Source organism: Malania oleifera, chromosome 4 (assembly GCF_029873635.1).
Source record: "Malania oleifera isolate guangnan ecotype guangnan chromosome 4, ASM2987363v1, whole genome shotgun sequence".
NCBI classification, from domain to species: Eukaryota; Viridiplantae; Streptophyta; class Magnoliopsida; order Santalales; family Ximeniaceae; genus Malania; species Malania oleifera.
Window position 1 is genome coordinate 64,737,643 of NC_080420.1, and position 15,268 is coordinate 64,752,910.

The 15,268-nt window shown below is 35.3% G+C and overlaps 1 protein-coding gene across 6 annotated transcripts in view; it reads left to right on the forward strand.

Annotated features, from left to right (window-relative positions):
• The window catches only part of LOC131154314 (protein ACCUMULATION AND REPLICATION OF CHLOROPLASTS 3, chloroplastic), a 120,101-nt gene that overhangs the window by 54,165 nt on the left and 50,668 nt on the right, over nt 1–15,268 (forward strand). For 3 of the 6 annotated variants that reach the window (XR_009136418.1, XM_058107003.1, XM_058107002.1), the window contains exons 5-9: nt 519–567; nt 12,841–12,953; nt 13,042–13,113; nt 13,590–13,700; nt 13,988–14,169. Coding sequence is in view for 4 of the 6 variants with exons in the window: in XM_058107003.1 (XP_057962986.1) it covers nt 519–567; nt 12,841–12,953; nt 13,042–13,113; nt 13,590–13,700; nt 13,988–14,169 (527 nt within the window). In the remaining 2 variants the exon portion in view is untranslated. Of the gene's footprint in view, nt 1–518; nt 568–12,840; nt 12,954–13,009; nt 13,114–13,589; nt 13,701–13,987; nt 14,170–15,268 lie in introns of all 6 variants that reach the window. The other 3 variants (XR_009136419.1, XM_058107006.1, XM_058107004.1) reach the window with 1 other exon arrangement.

The following is a 15,268-nucleotide window of genomic DNA, read 5'->3' on the forward strand; positions in this document are numbered from 1 at the left end:
CAAATACCTTGATGAAGTAGAAATGACATGTTAGATCCAATCATTTTATCAAAGATTTATGAGAAAAAAACTCGCCAGAAATCCAGACTTCAAACCCAAACATCCCTCTTATTAGCAGGGCCATAGTTGTCCAGCAGTGAAACCAAGTAAAAGGGCTCCTTCAATTCCCTTCTATTTATATCTCTATAGAAATGAAATCCCAAGTAAAAGTATTATGAGTAGTGATCATAATTCTCAATCAAAAATCTTGGATGAAATATAATTTTTTCTCAGAACTTCTCTTTTAAATGTTATTATGATGGACTATGGATCCTATTCTCATGTACTGAAGCCAATTAGGTTTAAGTTTTTCCCCTCCAATTCCAAACCTCACATTTACATAATTTAATTAATGTATGTGAAGTTGGCAGAGACTTATAGGCGTATCTCTTTCATTTTTAAATAAAATTGATTGTTCAGTGATATGCTTTCGGCATGGATAACTAACATAATATTGTGATGATTAACTGCATTTGCAGGTTAGGTATTTGGTAAGCAAACTTCAAGAGCATACAAACTTCTGTATAGGTAAGTGATATTATCAGGTATGTCAATAGCTCGATAGGCATTGCTGGCTCCCAGCAAACATATTAAGCTTTTAGGTGATGTAGTGATTTAACATGGTATTAGAGCTTTGGTTCCAGGCAGTCCTGGGTTCATGCCTTGTTCTCTGTGATTTCCCCCATTATGCCAATATAATTCACCTTTGTTCTGTTTGTGATCATGCACATGTTCAAGTTCCACTTGTTTGCCTCTTCCCCGGGCCATAAGTTTCCCCGCTTTGTGAGGATAAAGGGAGGGTCATCACAGTGTACGCAGCCTTACCCCTACTTTTATATAGAGAGACTGTTTCCTTGGACTCGAAACCATGGCCAAATGGTCACAAAGGAGCAACCTTACTTGAACCCTAGGTGCTGAGGTAGAGCCTTTTATTTCATTCCATTTCATTCTTTGTATCTTCCAGGATTTGAACACGGTATCAGAGGGACAAGATAATTTCTCTTCCTGCATTGATCTTGATTGCTTTACTTTTTTCTTTCATCATTTCATCTTCTCCCCTGCTTCCTTTTTCTTCCTTTTGGTTCATTTCCTTTTTCTTTTAGCTGCTTATGTTCAAATAATTTAGAGAAATAGAGGAAGGATCAATTAAACAAAGGACCAGGTCCAGGAACAGAAATGCTGGCATCAACATTCATCAAGGATGATGTCAGCACTATACTGATTTCAGAAAGATGGGTCAGGGAAGGACAGGGCCCGAGGCATGTCTACTTAGTATCTCTATGCAACTTTTTTGAGGATTTTGAGGTCACTTTCTATATCAAAAGTCGATTTTTGAGTTTAATTATGTGCTCATCTTCAACTATTTTTCTTCAATTTGACTTCTGTGTGCTGCAATTTCTATGGCTTGCTGGTTGCTTGAGGGACGGCTTGGGATGTGGACTGGCTCTCCCAAATTTGATTTTTTGTTTTTGATTTTCAATTGTTGTGATTTCTTGGATCTCAGAGGTAGAAAATTTAGTCGCATGTTTTCCTATTAGTACTTGGTTGTTTACTTTTTTTCCTGGTTTTGGCTTGCTAATGTGTGATTTTTATATGAATTTTCTTGGTGATCATAATGGCCTGCTTTTGATGAGTAAAGATTCCTTTAATAATCCCCGTTTGTTGATTATTTAGTAGCAATTCTGTGTTTCTAGTTGGGCACTTAGTACCACTACTGTCTGATGCAATATGGCCACGGTCTTAAATTTCGATTTTGACTCAAATTTTGAAGCTCCAAAAGTATGGAAATTTCGATTTCGATGTCGATTTCGATTTCGATTTGAAAAAATAACAGAAATTAGTTGTAGAGCATGGAATTCTTTGTGAAACTTTAGAAATGGTTAACAAACATAATAATATAAGTTTTAGGACTAATATATTACAAATTAAATACATCTATGTTTTGTATGAGGCGGAAAAGTTGTAAAATAGTATGTGTATCAAACATATTTTTAAGATAATATACATTAAACATATTCAGTAAATACAAATGAAATTCATAAATCATTTAAATATTATTTATTATACAAATAATGATAATGTTGACATGAATGGTTAAATAAACGTTACTGTAAGTTTTTTTTTTTCATATAATTTCAAAAGCACTTGTAATAATCTTTCGTTTCGATAAAATTCTTAAAATAAATTAAGATAGAAATTTCACTTCACTCCTAAACTTCTCATTTGAATTTTGACAAAATTTCATTGTATAGTTAAAATTTCGATAAGTTTCGCTAAAATTTTGAGATTTCGATAAATTTCGGATGATTCGTTGAGATTTCAAAGGAAATTATGCAAGCCGGAAATCGACTACCATTTCGATTTTGAGGGTGACAGAAATTGGTAATTTTGATGGAAATTTCGACAATGTCGTGGAAATTTAAGACCATGAATACGGCAGAGTCTGATGATGTGAAGATGAATCCTATTTCATGTAACGATCATGGCATGTTGCAAATCACTAACATGATGTTGAATGGTACAAACTATTTGTTGTGTGCTCATGTTGCGACTTTGGGTGCTTAAGTTAAATTGAGATTTATTTCATCTTCTCTTCCAAGTTTGAGTGTGCTGGTTGGGAGTGTGATAACTATTGAGTCGTGACTCGGTTGTGAATAGCATGGAGACTTCTGTCACTGCAAGTTCTGTGTTCTTGGTTACTGAAAAAGAGATCAAAGAAGCTTTCTGCAGTATTTTTCTATAGTGAAAAATGTTCCTAGGATGTATGAGTTGTATGAGATGTCTTTTGTTATAAGATGATAAGATTTTTTCAGATTAATTCAGTACCATCAGAGGCATGGTTGATGAGTTTAAATCAGTACCCTTAACTTGTGACTTAGATGAGTTAAAACAACAATGGGAGGAGTTTTAGGTTTCTAACCTTCTTTTCGAGTTGCAACTGAGCCAGCAGCACATGCGTGATTCTATATGGGCTGTCATGGGGGTTTCCCTTCTTGTAGGAAGGTGTATGTATACCTTTCTTGTTCATTCTATATTTGCTTCATTGTGTATATCTGTCCCTTCCATCTCTATTAGATTACCACTTTACCTAAAAGCTCGAGATGTTAGGTTGTGGGCCAACAATGTATGGATGCTTAAACACTGCCTGTCAGGTGCAGCCTGATAGTACATGGAGAGAGAAACAGGCAATGAAAATAACACCAGTTACTGGGAATACAATAATTTTTAAATACCACAAAATGAACATAAGTAACAAAACTGGAACCCAAAAGCTCCTGGTAGCCAGCTCTAATGCTACGTTAGATTACCACTTCGCCCAAAAGATTAAGCTGTTAGGTTGTGGGCCAAGAATGTATATCAAGCTTTAATACACCTTAAAAGTGCATGATAGTTCAACTTTGATGTCTTCTTTTGGGGGAAGAAAAAATCCAAACAAGTACATGGAAATTCATGTAATTCCTGGCATTGGTAGAGGCCAAGGTAGTTGTGAGCGTAATGGGGTTCAATGCAATGATGCTTTTGATGATAGTAGGTAAACCCACCATGTATATTGTAACTGTGATGGGCACGCGATTGATACTTATTGGGATTTACGTGGAAGATGTCTTGGATTAATGAAACTATGCTTTCTTAAAAGTACCCTTAGCTTCATATTAGCAAACCACGACCTTCTTTCAATTTTCCCATGCCTCAGTCTAGTACTTCTAATCATGATATGATTAATGTTTCGTAAGAGGAATTTATGCCTTATTTCTAAAAACTAATAATTTAAAAGGTGAAGGCATAAGACAAGGTGTTTTAACCTTTAAGAGGCGTGTTGTAAGGCTTATGGCGTTGGGGCGTAAGCCTTTTGACAATTTTTTTTTAAGATAAAAATATGTTAAATAAATTATAAACATTTAAAATAAAGCAAAAATTAAGAAAATCACAAATGTAATTTTAAAAAGAAAAAACTAGGTGTACTTTGCAAATGACTGGTTGGCCATACAAAAATTGCTAACTTGAATACATGGCATAAATCATGCATGGTTTTAAATAGCGGCTGCGATCGTTATGTAACGGTTTTTTGGGTTACCGATACCGTTACACACTGTGAAATCGGTGGGAAGAAAAATCACAGCCGTAGTGGCCGTTATGGCCCATAACCGTTTCGTAAAGGCTGCTAAGACTTACGTAACCGCTACAGAATTGTTACACCAAAAAATTATTTTATTTTTTGCTTTTTGTTCTCACTTTTTCCCTCTCTTTCATATTTCATTCTCAATATACCATGTGGCAAGAGGGGGAAAAGATTATGAGGATGACAATGATACAAAATTTACTATTTCTTTAAATACTCACAATAGATGCATTAATTAACAATTTGAAAATACTAAATTGTTTGGAAAATATTTTATTTTGATAATATTAGTTATGTGATATTTACGTTTTATATTTTTCAACTTCAACCTTCTTTCTTTTCTAGCTATTTTATATTTGTATTATTCATATGTCTTATGTGTCTAATAGATTAATGGAGTGTATAATGTATTTTTTTTATTAATTAATTTAGCACACATAAGAATTTAACACAGATAAGAACAATGAGAAGTATAAATACACACACACACATACACACACACACGTAATTTTTCTATCAATGGTGGTTTAAAACAAATGTAAACTTGCTGCCTTTATCAAATAACTTAGTTACTTGAACTAAAGGATCCAAAATACACTAAAATTTTTCTAAGAAAGGCTAAAAGCTTAAAATATGCAAGTACGCTAATATGCACAAGGTTGTGCGTGTTTCAAAAAAATTCATGGCCATTACACCTGCTTCCTGTTATGTAACATCCGCTACTCCCGCTTCTCGTTACACCCATAACTGTTGCATTATGTTGCCCGCTACCGCGACTTAAAACCATGAAATCATGACAAGAGATAACCATACGATTACAAAGTTCAAACTATTTTCATGATGTAAGTTACAACTCAGTTATTTTGGAAAGGTTCAAGTTCAAAAGTTTTAGAAATAAACTCATATGATGACATTCCTTTTATACTAACATGTATAAAAGGAAGCCTCAGCGTGTAATGCGTTAGCCTTTTTGGAATTTGGTATTTTAGATTAAGCCTGAAGGCATTTTTGGTATGCCTTGCCTTGAGGTGAGCCTTGATTTAGTCTTTTAAAACATTGCTAAAAACACACAGATGTCAACCAGTGATACAAGCATGTTTTCTTATTTGGGAAAGCCTATATTTTTTAGCAACATATCATCCTATTGCTGGGATCATTTGCGTAGGAGGATCTACTCATATGACTAGTAAGGGTACTTCCTGTTCATCTCTAACTACTTTTACATCTACATCTACCTTTTGTGTAGTGGTTGGGAGTTGTACTATCAATCTTAGACCATCTTTGAAGTTTTTTTCTCCTCATTATGTACCTTAGTTTCCCCTTATTCTTCTATCTTGAACTCAGTTAGCCAAGGCATTTACTTGTTCCACCACTTCCTTTCCTTGTTGTAAATTTCAGGGCCTCGTCATGAAGAAGACATGACTAGTGGTTCTTCACAATTTTTTGTGGTCGTTCATCCCTGTGTAAAAGTGCAGATGAAAAAATCCCTCGTAAACTCTCCCGGCCAAGTGATGTGGCTTATGTTGAATTTGCAATGGTACTTACGTCTTGATCATCTACCCTTGATGCACTTCAAATTTCTCATTCCATCTTAAGAGTGAGGGTGGGCCTTGAATCAACCGTAAGGTTGCTCCTTTGTGATTGGTTGGTCATGGGTTCAAGTCCAAGGAAATAATCTCTTTGCATAAAAGCAGGGGTAAGGCTTCATACACTGTGCGATCCTCCCCCTACATTTAGAATGTAGGGAGCCTTGTGGCTTGAAAAGCCCCTTTTTATTCCATCTTGTTATTTTTGCGGACAATTATACAAGTATGACTTGGTTATTTTTAATGGAAGATTGCTTTGAGCTCAATTTGAATGCTTTATTTATATCTTGTGAGCTAATAATGCAATGGAATATATCAAAGATGCTTTTCCATTTTTTTTTTTTTTTGCTTCTTAGGGTATTATTCCTCACTTTTGGTACCATGGTTTTATAAAGCAGTAGTGGGTAGTGTAGCATAGTGAGAAGCAGGAGTTGCAGATGCTGCATAACAGGAGATAGTGTAACGGTCATGAATTTTTTCAAGCACGCAATCTTATATGTTAGCTTTGGTGTATTTCCAAGAGGGGGGGGGGTGAATTGGGTATTTAAAAATTAATCCCCAAGGTTCAACTAATCTAGCAAGTAGTATTTCACAAACCTAGGGTCTTTCTATGCATTCACAATCCCAATCAAATATTTAAACGATAAATATAAACATACAGGTGCAAAAAGTAAATTGCGGAAAATAAAATCAACACCTTGGGGTTCGGCCAACTGTGCCTACGTCCCCGCCTCTAGCTTGCAAGGCCGAGGATTCCACTAACGCTCACTTAAGGGATGGAGCGGCACCGGTTACAGCCAAGTCAATTCACGGGGATGACTTCAACCAACACACCTTACCAGGATGGTGCACCTAGCTTTCCTAACCGGGTTTAAGCCAGTCCGAGACTATTCAACAGGGCTAGTCTCCCTCTTCAGGCCTGCGCCTGGAATACAACCAATGTGTATAAAATTTGTATACGAAAATATGCTTCTTATACTAAGTAGATTATGTACCACTAAGCACAGTATAATCAATGCACCTTAATGATGTATGAACTATAAGCTCGGTGCTTTACATATGCAATCAACACTCAATATTATGGATAATCTCAAATATGCACAAGAGTGTATAAACAAGGTTTTCTTTGAAACACAATATAAAATATCTCAATTCAAGCTTAGGGTTTCAAAGATGCCAATCAAAGTATTCAAACAACCTCAAAAATATTTTCTCAAATGTATCTAGCACAAGAGTTGTTTAAAATCTAGTTTTGTAAAATATTTTTGCACACAAAAAAATTAGCCCAAATGAGTATTGCAATGATAATGCAAACTCCCTTAGCTATATGATTTCTCCCAACCAAAGATTTATCAAATAAAATTGGGGGAAAAATCAAGCTAAACCCTCAATATGAAAATCACAAGCACAAGAGCAAGTGAGGGTTTTTAGCAAAATGGAATAATCAATAAAACACTCACAAATTAAGATTTCTCAAAGGAATGAAAGTATTTGAGTGTTATGGACTTAGTAGGAGAAAATAGGATTTGGAGTTTTTCAGAGAATTTTGGTTTAATCCTATTTGCTAATCTTGCTTTAATTTTGCAAATGAAGAGATATATATAGGCATAGGAAAAATTATGACCGTTGGGGACACCAAGGGTATTATTAAATTTGTTTTAAAACCAATTAAGCAAATTAACCCTGTTTACTTAATTTTAACCTCGGTAAAAATTAATTTAACCCGAGAAATTCGGGTGCCCGACCCAAGGTTCGGTTGCCTGAACAGACTCAACCAAAAAAGTGCTTTTTTGAAGTTCAGGTGCCCAAGTTTGGGATCGGTTGGCTGAACAAAAGATAGAATGTTTCTGTCCACGGTTTGGGTGCCTAAAGCTAAGTTCGGTAGCCCGAGGCATATTTGAACGTAATGTTCGGGTGCTTGGGTTGGTGAAAAGGTGTCATGTTCGGTCAAATATGTTCGGTCACCCGAATCCAAGTCAACATGTTGACTTGTCCACGGTTCGGCGTTCGAGGCGTTTTGAACGCCATAGGTTTGGTTGCCCGACCTCTCTCAAGATTTTCAATTAAGTCCAATTTTTGCTTCAATTAATTTTCCTGATATTATAAGTGATATTGGGGACTGTTTGTGCATTTGATTAGGGACCTAAGGTCTTTCTATCTTACCGTAAAAATCCGGCATCGGTCGAGAAGGTCGACTGAAGGGTGTTCCCTAAGGTTTTCTAAGGTCATGAGCTTATAGTCCTACATGCATGATATATAGATTATTATAGACCTTAGAAGATTAATATCATAGGCCCAATGTTAAAAAATATAACAATAAATATGATGGGTCTTCACTTCTCTTCAGATTGCTGCATCCCATTATATGAACTTGTCAATGAGAACCTGTACATAAACTTGGCAACCATTAAATACCAGAGTATTTATCATCATCAAAATTAGGAATGACCCATAGGGTCAACATTATATATGTTCGTTTATTTGCATGTTTTAAGCTCAACCCTTCTTAAAAAGAGTTTTAGTGCATTTTGAATCTTTTAGCTCAACTTACTAGCATTGTTTAGTAAGGGCAATAATTTTATGTTTGTTTTAAACGGCTATTGATAGAAAAATTATATATTTTTTTATTAATCATATGTGTGATAAATTAGCTAATAAAATACAACACTCCATTAGTCTATTAGGCACATAAACATACAAATAATACAATAAATTGAACAAGTTCTATTATTTTATTTGTTAAAGTAATCAAAATATCTTTTTCTGCTTTTTTTGGGGGGGGGGGGGGGGGGGAGGGTTGGCTAGAGCGATGGCCAGTAGATTGGAAAGATTCTTGTTTTGCAGTGAGTGGGAGGATGAATTTTGGAACGTTTCATAAAGTACTCTCCCTAGGATCAGTTCCGACCATTTTTCTGTTTTGTTTGAATCTAGTATGGTGTCGTGGGGTCCTACCCCTTTTAAATGTGATCGGCCTATGCAACTTTCAAGCTTTTGGTTAGGGATTCGTTGGGAGATGAAGTGGGAACGGGTTGGGAAGGTTTTAGATTCATGAGGAAATTGAAACATTTGAAGGTGAAACTGAAAATTTGTAACAAGGAGGTGTTTAGCGATGACTTGCTAGCCACTGCTTTTGAAGGCTTTGGAAGGACGAAGCATAGGGCAGCATTTTGGAAGTGTGGCATTTTTGCAGTTTTATGGGCAATATTGTTGGAGCGTATTGCATAGATTGGTTTCAGGAAAAAATTAAATTAGGTGTTGGTGTGGGATAAGATTCAATATTTGGCCTTTTATGGTGTGCGGGTTTTGGATTTTTCAAGGGTGCTAGTGTTCAAGAGTTATAGAGAGATTGGATGAACATGTTGGCTTTTTGATTGTTTTTCCTTTGTTTTTCTTAGTTTTTTATCTCTGGGTTGACCCAAATCTTTCTTGGAAGATGTTTTGTTTCTTCCTTTTGTAAATTTTTCCCCTATTAATTAAACTTTCTTTCGCTATAAAGAAAAAAAAAGGTTATCAAAGCTTATAAATTTAGATCGACAAGTTATATTATATAACTATAACCTAAGCATTAAAATTTTAATGTATAAATTTATAAAATTTATCATTAAATGAATAATCTACTAACACTTTGAGCACGACAAAAAATAGAAAGAAAAGAAGTTTGAAGCTGAAAAATTTTGAAAAGAAATGTCAAATTACTAATATAATCAAAATAGATATTTTTAATAAAATAATGTTCGTATTAAATTGTTAATTAATACATATATTATGATTATTAATAAAAATAAATAATTTCTATTGCATTATCATCCTCATTATAATCTTCTCCACCCCCTGCTTCACATAGCTTATTGAGAACGACTTATGAAAGTGAGAAAAAAAAAAAGAACAGTGAGAAGAAAAGTAAATAATAAAAAAAAAATATATTTTTTGCTATGGCAGTTCTGTAGCAGTTACATAGTGGCCATTACGTAACAGCAGCTGCCCGTAACGGTTATTACGGCTGTGAATTTTATTCCCATTAATCTAGAAGTGTGTGATGGTATCTGGAACCCAAAATGAAAAGCACTACATAACAGCATTTCCTAATAGTTTAAGCTTATCTTTAAAACCATGGTTTGTACTCAACAAAATGGTGTTAATGAAAGGTAGAGCAAGCATTTATTTGGAAGTTGCTTGAACCTTAATGATTCATATGTAGCTTTCAAGAGATTTTTGGTGGATGTTGTGTTAACTGCTTGTTAATGCCTTCTTCTGTTCTTAGTGACAAAAAAGCCCATTCCCTCTGTATGCCAACGGGCTTTATTTTACTTCACTGCTTGTGCCTTTGAATGTCTTTGTTTAGGTCAAACCTTAACGCCAGGAAATGATAAATTTTCTTCTTACGTGGTCAAGTGTGTTTTTCTCGGTTACTCTTCCACTCAAAAGTCTTATTGTTGGAACCCTCAAACTTGTCATTAGTTGGTGTTTGTTGATGTTTCTTTCTTTGAGAATACTCTTTTCTTTTCTTGAAAGGGGCAGTCTTTGGATATTTACCTATGACGTTCCTTCCCATGTTCCAATGTTCAACTGTACCTTCCCTTGTTGCAATTGGGGTCCTGAGTCTCTTTAGTTTTCCAAGGTAAGAATCTTGAAAGATGTAAAGTGGTTGAGAAGGTCGAAATGAGTAAGAAAGTAGGGAGAATGAAGGGAAAAATCAAGACTTACGGTCAAAAGTTTAGGAAATTTTCAGAGCAAAATTTGGGACATATGTATTGTTGAAGGGCAATGGACTTTGTTGGGATTGGATTTTGATGAGTGACAAAACTGATTTAGTGTGTTGTGAGAATGTTGGAATTGTGTTTTGGTGAATAACAAACTTATATAGTATAGTTTACAAAGCAAACTTAAATATATGAAAATGCAATGTGAGAAGCATTGTTAGATACTGTCACAGATGCATATACAGATGTGATTATAGGTGAATATCTAGATGTATATAAAGATGCAATCATAGAAGGAGTGACTGATGTGGTTACGAATACATTCACGGATGCATAGACATATGAACATGCAGATACAGTTATAGAAGCGAATATTGAATCGCTCCAAGACAATGAGCTACCTGAGTTTATTATACCTTTATGAGCTACGAACTTATTGAGAATCATGATTACTTTTCAAAATCAAGCTAAGTCTATTGAAAATTCAAATTGACAGAGATATTAGATCAAGGTTAAATAAAATTTGAAATCTCTTGAACCAATTTGAAATGTCTTGGAAACCAACGAACTCTACTTTTGGTAGCCTGAGCTTTTCTTGTCAAGTCATCTAGATAGTACATTCTTTGACAGGAAAATATGAGTGTTGACCATTTAATGCGACATCAGTATCCATTGGTCACTTTTTGATGAGGAATGAGTATGTGAATGGATGAAGCCCTATAAATGAAAACATTTAATCTTTTGGCTTAATGGAAATACATACATTTGAGAAGAGCAGAGTCTACCTTAATCAATCTTCATCTATCAAATTGTATTTCTGATAACGAGCTTATATTGTTTCATCTTGTGTAAATTCCTCTAGCTTGACTAATTCAAATTGATATTCTAAAAAGGCTAGAGGTTATTGTTCTCTTCTTCGTCTGTTGTTGGCATTCATTCTTGATGAGTGGCACAATCCTTGACAAAGTTTTCAAGAGGGCAAGCCTGGTTGGCTTCAGTGGGACGATTGTCCTGGTAAGTGAGCCAAGGGGGCTCGAGTGAAGAGGGTGGGCCTAGTTGGCTTGAGTGGGATGGTTGTCCTAGAAGAGTGATTCTCTTGTGTAAAAAAAAGAAATCAGAACTTAGGAAAAATCTCAAGTCAATTGGCTTGGGGAGTGGGTGTAGATCATGTATTTAGAGGCTTTCTTATAAACAGTGTGTGAAAGCCGTGTTGTAGGCAGTTGTTGATGAATTTGAATTGGAATTGAATTTGAGTTTTCCCCCTAGTGTCTCCTCTCTCCTCCCTTCCCCTTCCTTCCTCTCTTCTAATTTCTCCCTGAGCTGCAGAACATTGATGCTGTTGCTGCATCATTTATCTTCCTGAATTTTCATTTTCTTCGAATTTGAATGAGAAGGTGATGATCTTATCTTATTACTAAGTAATGTCTCCTTTGGGACTGCATTACACCAATCATAGAAGTGACACTTTAATGAGTACTTATTTCTATGCATTTTAAACTGGTCCAACTTCAAATTACGCGTATACTTTGAATTAGGTGCCTGTTGCAGCAGAGATGCAACTTATGAATGTAGAATTGATATGTGAATGAGTGTCCATGCCTGCCATATGTAAGAAGGGAACTCTTGAACTTATTTTCAGCTTTGTCGGGCCTATGTCTTGAAGATGCTTATAATTGCATTTCAACAAAGTCTTTGAAGTCTTGCCACAGGCACATCCTTCGTTCCAGGTCCAGAATAGGGGAGATTACTGCACTACCACTAGACCACTGGCTTTTTCACACATATATAGCTCTGTTGTTTTCTTCATGTGTATCTTACCTATTGCGACACTATTTTGTCCTGATTTTGTCAGAAGTTGAGGAATGCTACCACATATAGCAATTTTCCATGTAAGACGTTTGCATATTGGTCACTTTATATTTGCTGGGACCCATATCACAGTTCACTTTGTTTTCTGGTCTCATTTTGGAGACAATACCAATGTCAGCTTCACTGTTAAAAATGTAAGAAGCTTTAGCAACATATATCTGCCTTTAAATCTGTTACTTTCTTTGGCACAACTGGCCCTATATTCTACTCAATCATGTTTTTCTGTGTAATTTTTAATTAAATTTACCTACCATACGCATTTTTATCCTAGCAGTGTGGTATGTTTTTATCAATAATGCACCATTATTTTCATAATTCCCAATAAAATCTTAATTCTTTTACATTCAGAATGCCCTTTTTTTTTTCTCCCGAGTTTCCCAGCAATTCTCCTTCAAGAGATATTCAATTAGTTGATTAGGATATTTACTGCTCAATCACAAGTGGTGAAAAATGCTTAGCAACAGTGCCATCTATGTTGTTTCTCAATAGTTGACCTGCTAACTCATTACTTTGTATTTTTCCTTAGTGATTGACATGGACACCCTACTCCGTAAGGATTTGGTAACTTTGGATGAGGCACTGAAGACTGCAAATAATGCTGTTTTGTTAACTATAAATGCCATATCTGTTCTAATATCTGTAAGTTCACCTTATTTTGTTTCTTTGTGTACCTCAATAGTGATTTGTCCTTGCAGGCAGTATCTTACTGCTATGCAATTATTCACAGGAGAAGCACAAAAGATGCATTGATGTACCACATAATAACATGAACTCACTCACAGTTTCTGAAGTTATTGAAGTGAGTCTTTCTCTGCCTGTCTCCTTTCATGTGTACTGACTTAACTCTTTTTATTTGAATTATCACATTTTGTTTTTTCAATTAGATTGGTTTTCATATATTTAGTTTTACTATCATCTAAATGTGCTTTTCCCTCTCTATAGGTAACATAATCTATATAAATTCATAACACTAGTACTTATCTTTCTGCCCATTAATTTTTCTTGGAGCTGAACTTTCTGTTTTCCTTTAAACTGTATGAACCACTGATTGCACTGGAACTTATCTTTCTGCCCATAAATTCATACTGTATCTGAACTTCTTGAGTTTTTATTTTTAGTTCTAGTATCATTTTGTTTCCTGATAAGACTGAAGCTTGTCTGCATGATCCATTGATTAAAAGTGAAGCTGAAATTTCTATTTTTCTCATTTCTTTTCTGTTCTAGTATGTTATTTCTTTTCCTTTGGAACTGTGCTTTATTCCAATGCCACTGCAGATTATGGAACGCTATAAATCAGTAAAAGTTGGATTTGGTGCTGGTTACAACAATAGAACTTCCATTGCACAGGCTATATATGATTGCCCTTTCCTTGGTGTTAGTATGAAGGTATGGAGAAAGTAAAATTAGATATGCAACCTAAAAATTTCTTATCTAAGTATGCACCTTTCCATATTATCTGTTTTGCAGACTTGTGTCATTCTCATGCCTTTACTTTACCCTCAAGTTGATTCGTATGAGTGTATTATATTTGTGTTTAGAATTATGTCATTATGGCTGTCATTGTGGCATGCTTTATTGGAATTTATTGTTACAAGAAATAGCCTTCCATTTTTCCATTTGTGCATCCTAATGCCTTAAAGCCTTGCCTGTTCTTTTCTGTTTTATGTGCACAGGATTTGAAAGGCATGGTCATATGTGTCCTTGCAAGTTCAGGAGTCATCAACAGCAGCGATGTCAATGCCTTTTTGCAAACTTTCCGTCAAACAACTGATTGCACAAGTGAAATTGTAATATCTACAACTCAAGAATCTAATCTGAAAACAAACCTGATCATAACAACAGTATTTATTTTAAGGTAAGAATCCTCATTTTTTGCAAAAAAAAAAAAAATGGGTGGGGGGTAGGTGGTGTGCTAATTGATGAGCTTTTCTGTCCTTATTTTTTTTGGTGCCCTATCAATCATCAGACTGAATTAGTTGCACAAAATTCTCCCACATCTTTGTTAATGGAAATTTGAAGAATTTTATTTTTGATCATAAAACAATCTTAAAATGTTATTTCATTGGTAGCTATTGTTAAAGCGGTGGCAGGCATATGTAGTGTATGTATGTTTTTATTGTATATAGGAATATATTTTCATGAGGAAATATTTTAATTTAATAGACATCAGATCTGGAGAATGTGTGATTGGACTCTTTGGCTGACTGCTTGCTCTTATGTTTTCTCTCCTCTCTTCTCCTCTTTCCGTCTTCCTTTAAACCTAATCAGTCCATTCTGATTATTCTTGGGCTAGTCAACCATTTTTATAAGGTTTGTAACATGGTATCGAAGAACTAAGTTGTTCATTCCTCATTGCTATGTTAATTTCATAGGATCTTGTTTCTTCTTTTTTATCCTCCTAGACGATTTTTAAATCAGGATTCTCATCTGGTTTGAGAGTCATACAGGTGTTAGTTCCTCACTAGCCATGTGCATCATGTGTTCAATACATAGTGGATTTGCAGTATTTCTCCTGATACGGAGGCAGTCCCATATCATTAAAGGTCTGCAAATGCTGTTGTACTCTACACTGTTATTTATTTTTTTCTTGATGTGATGAAGGCAAAAAGTTACTCCCTTCCCTTCAGCATCCCAAAGCTTCAAGCCCCTGAGCATGGAGATACTCTTGTCGGCCTCCTCCCTTAATCCCTCCTCTTATCCTGCAACATAAATCGCTCATCTCCATCAATCCTCCTTTGCTATCATCATCTGCTCTTCGAATCTCCTGTCATCACTATGTTAAAAGATCATCTTTTTCTCCAGCACCTCGAACTTCCTGCAGACACCATGAAACAAGGTTGTCTCTGTCAATCTGTGTACCACTTCGAAACCCTAACGCTGCACTCCCACATTCAAAATCCTTTCGTTTTGAACCCTACGGCCAAAGTTCCTCCACCGTAAGGCCAAAGCTCCTC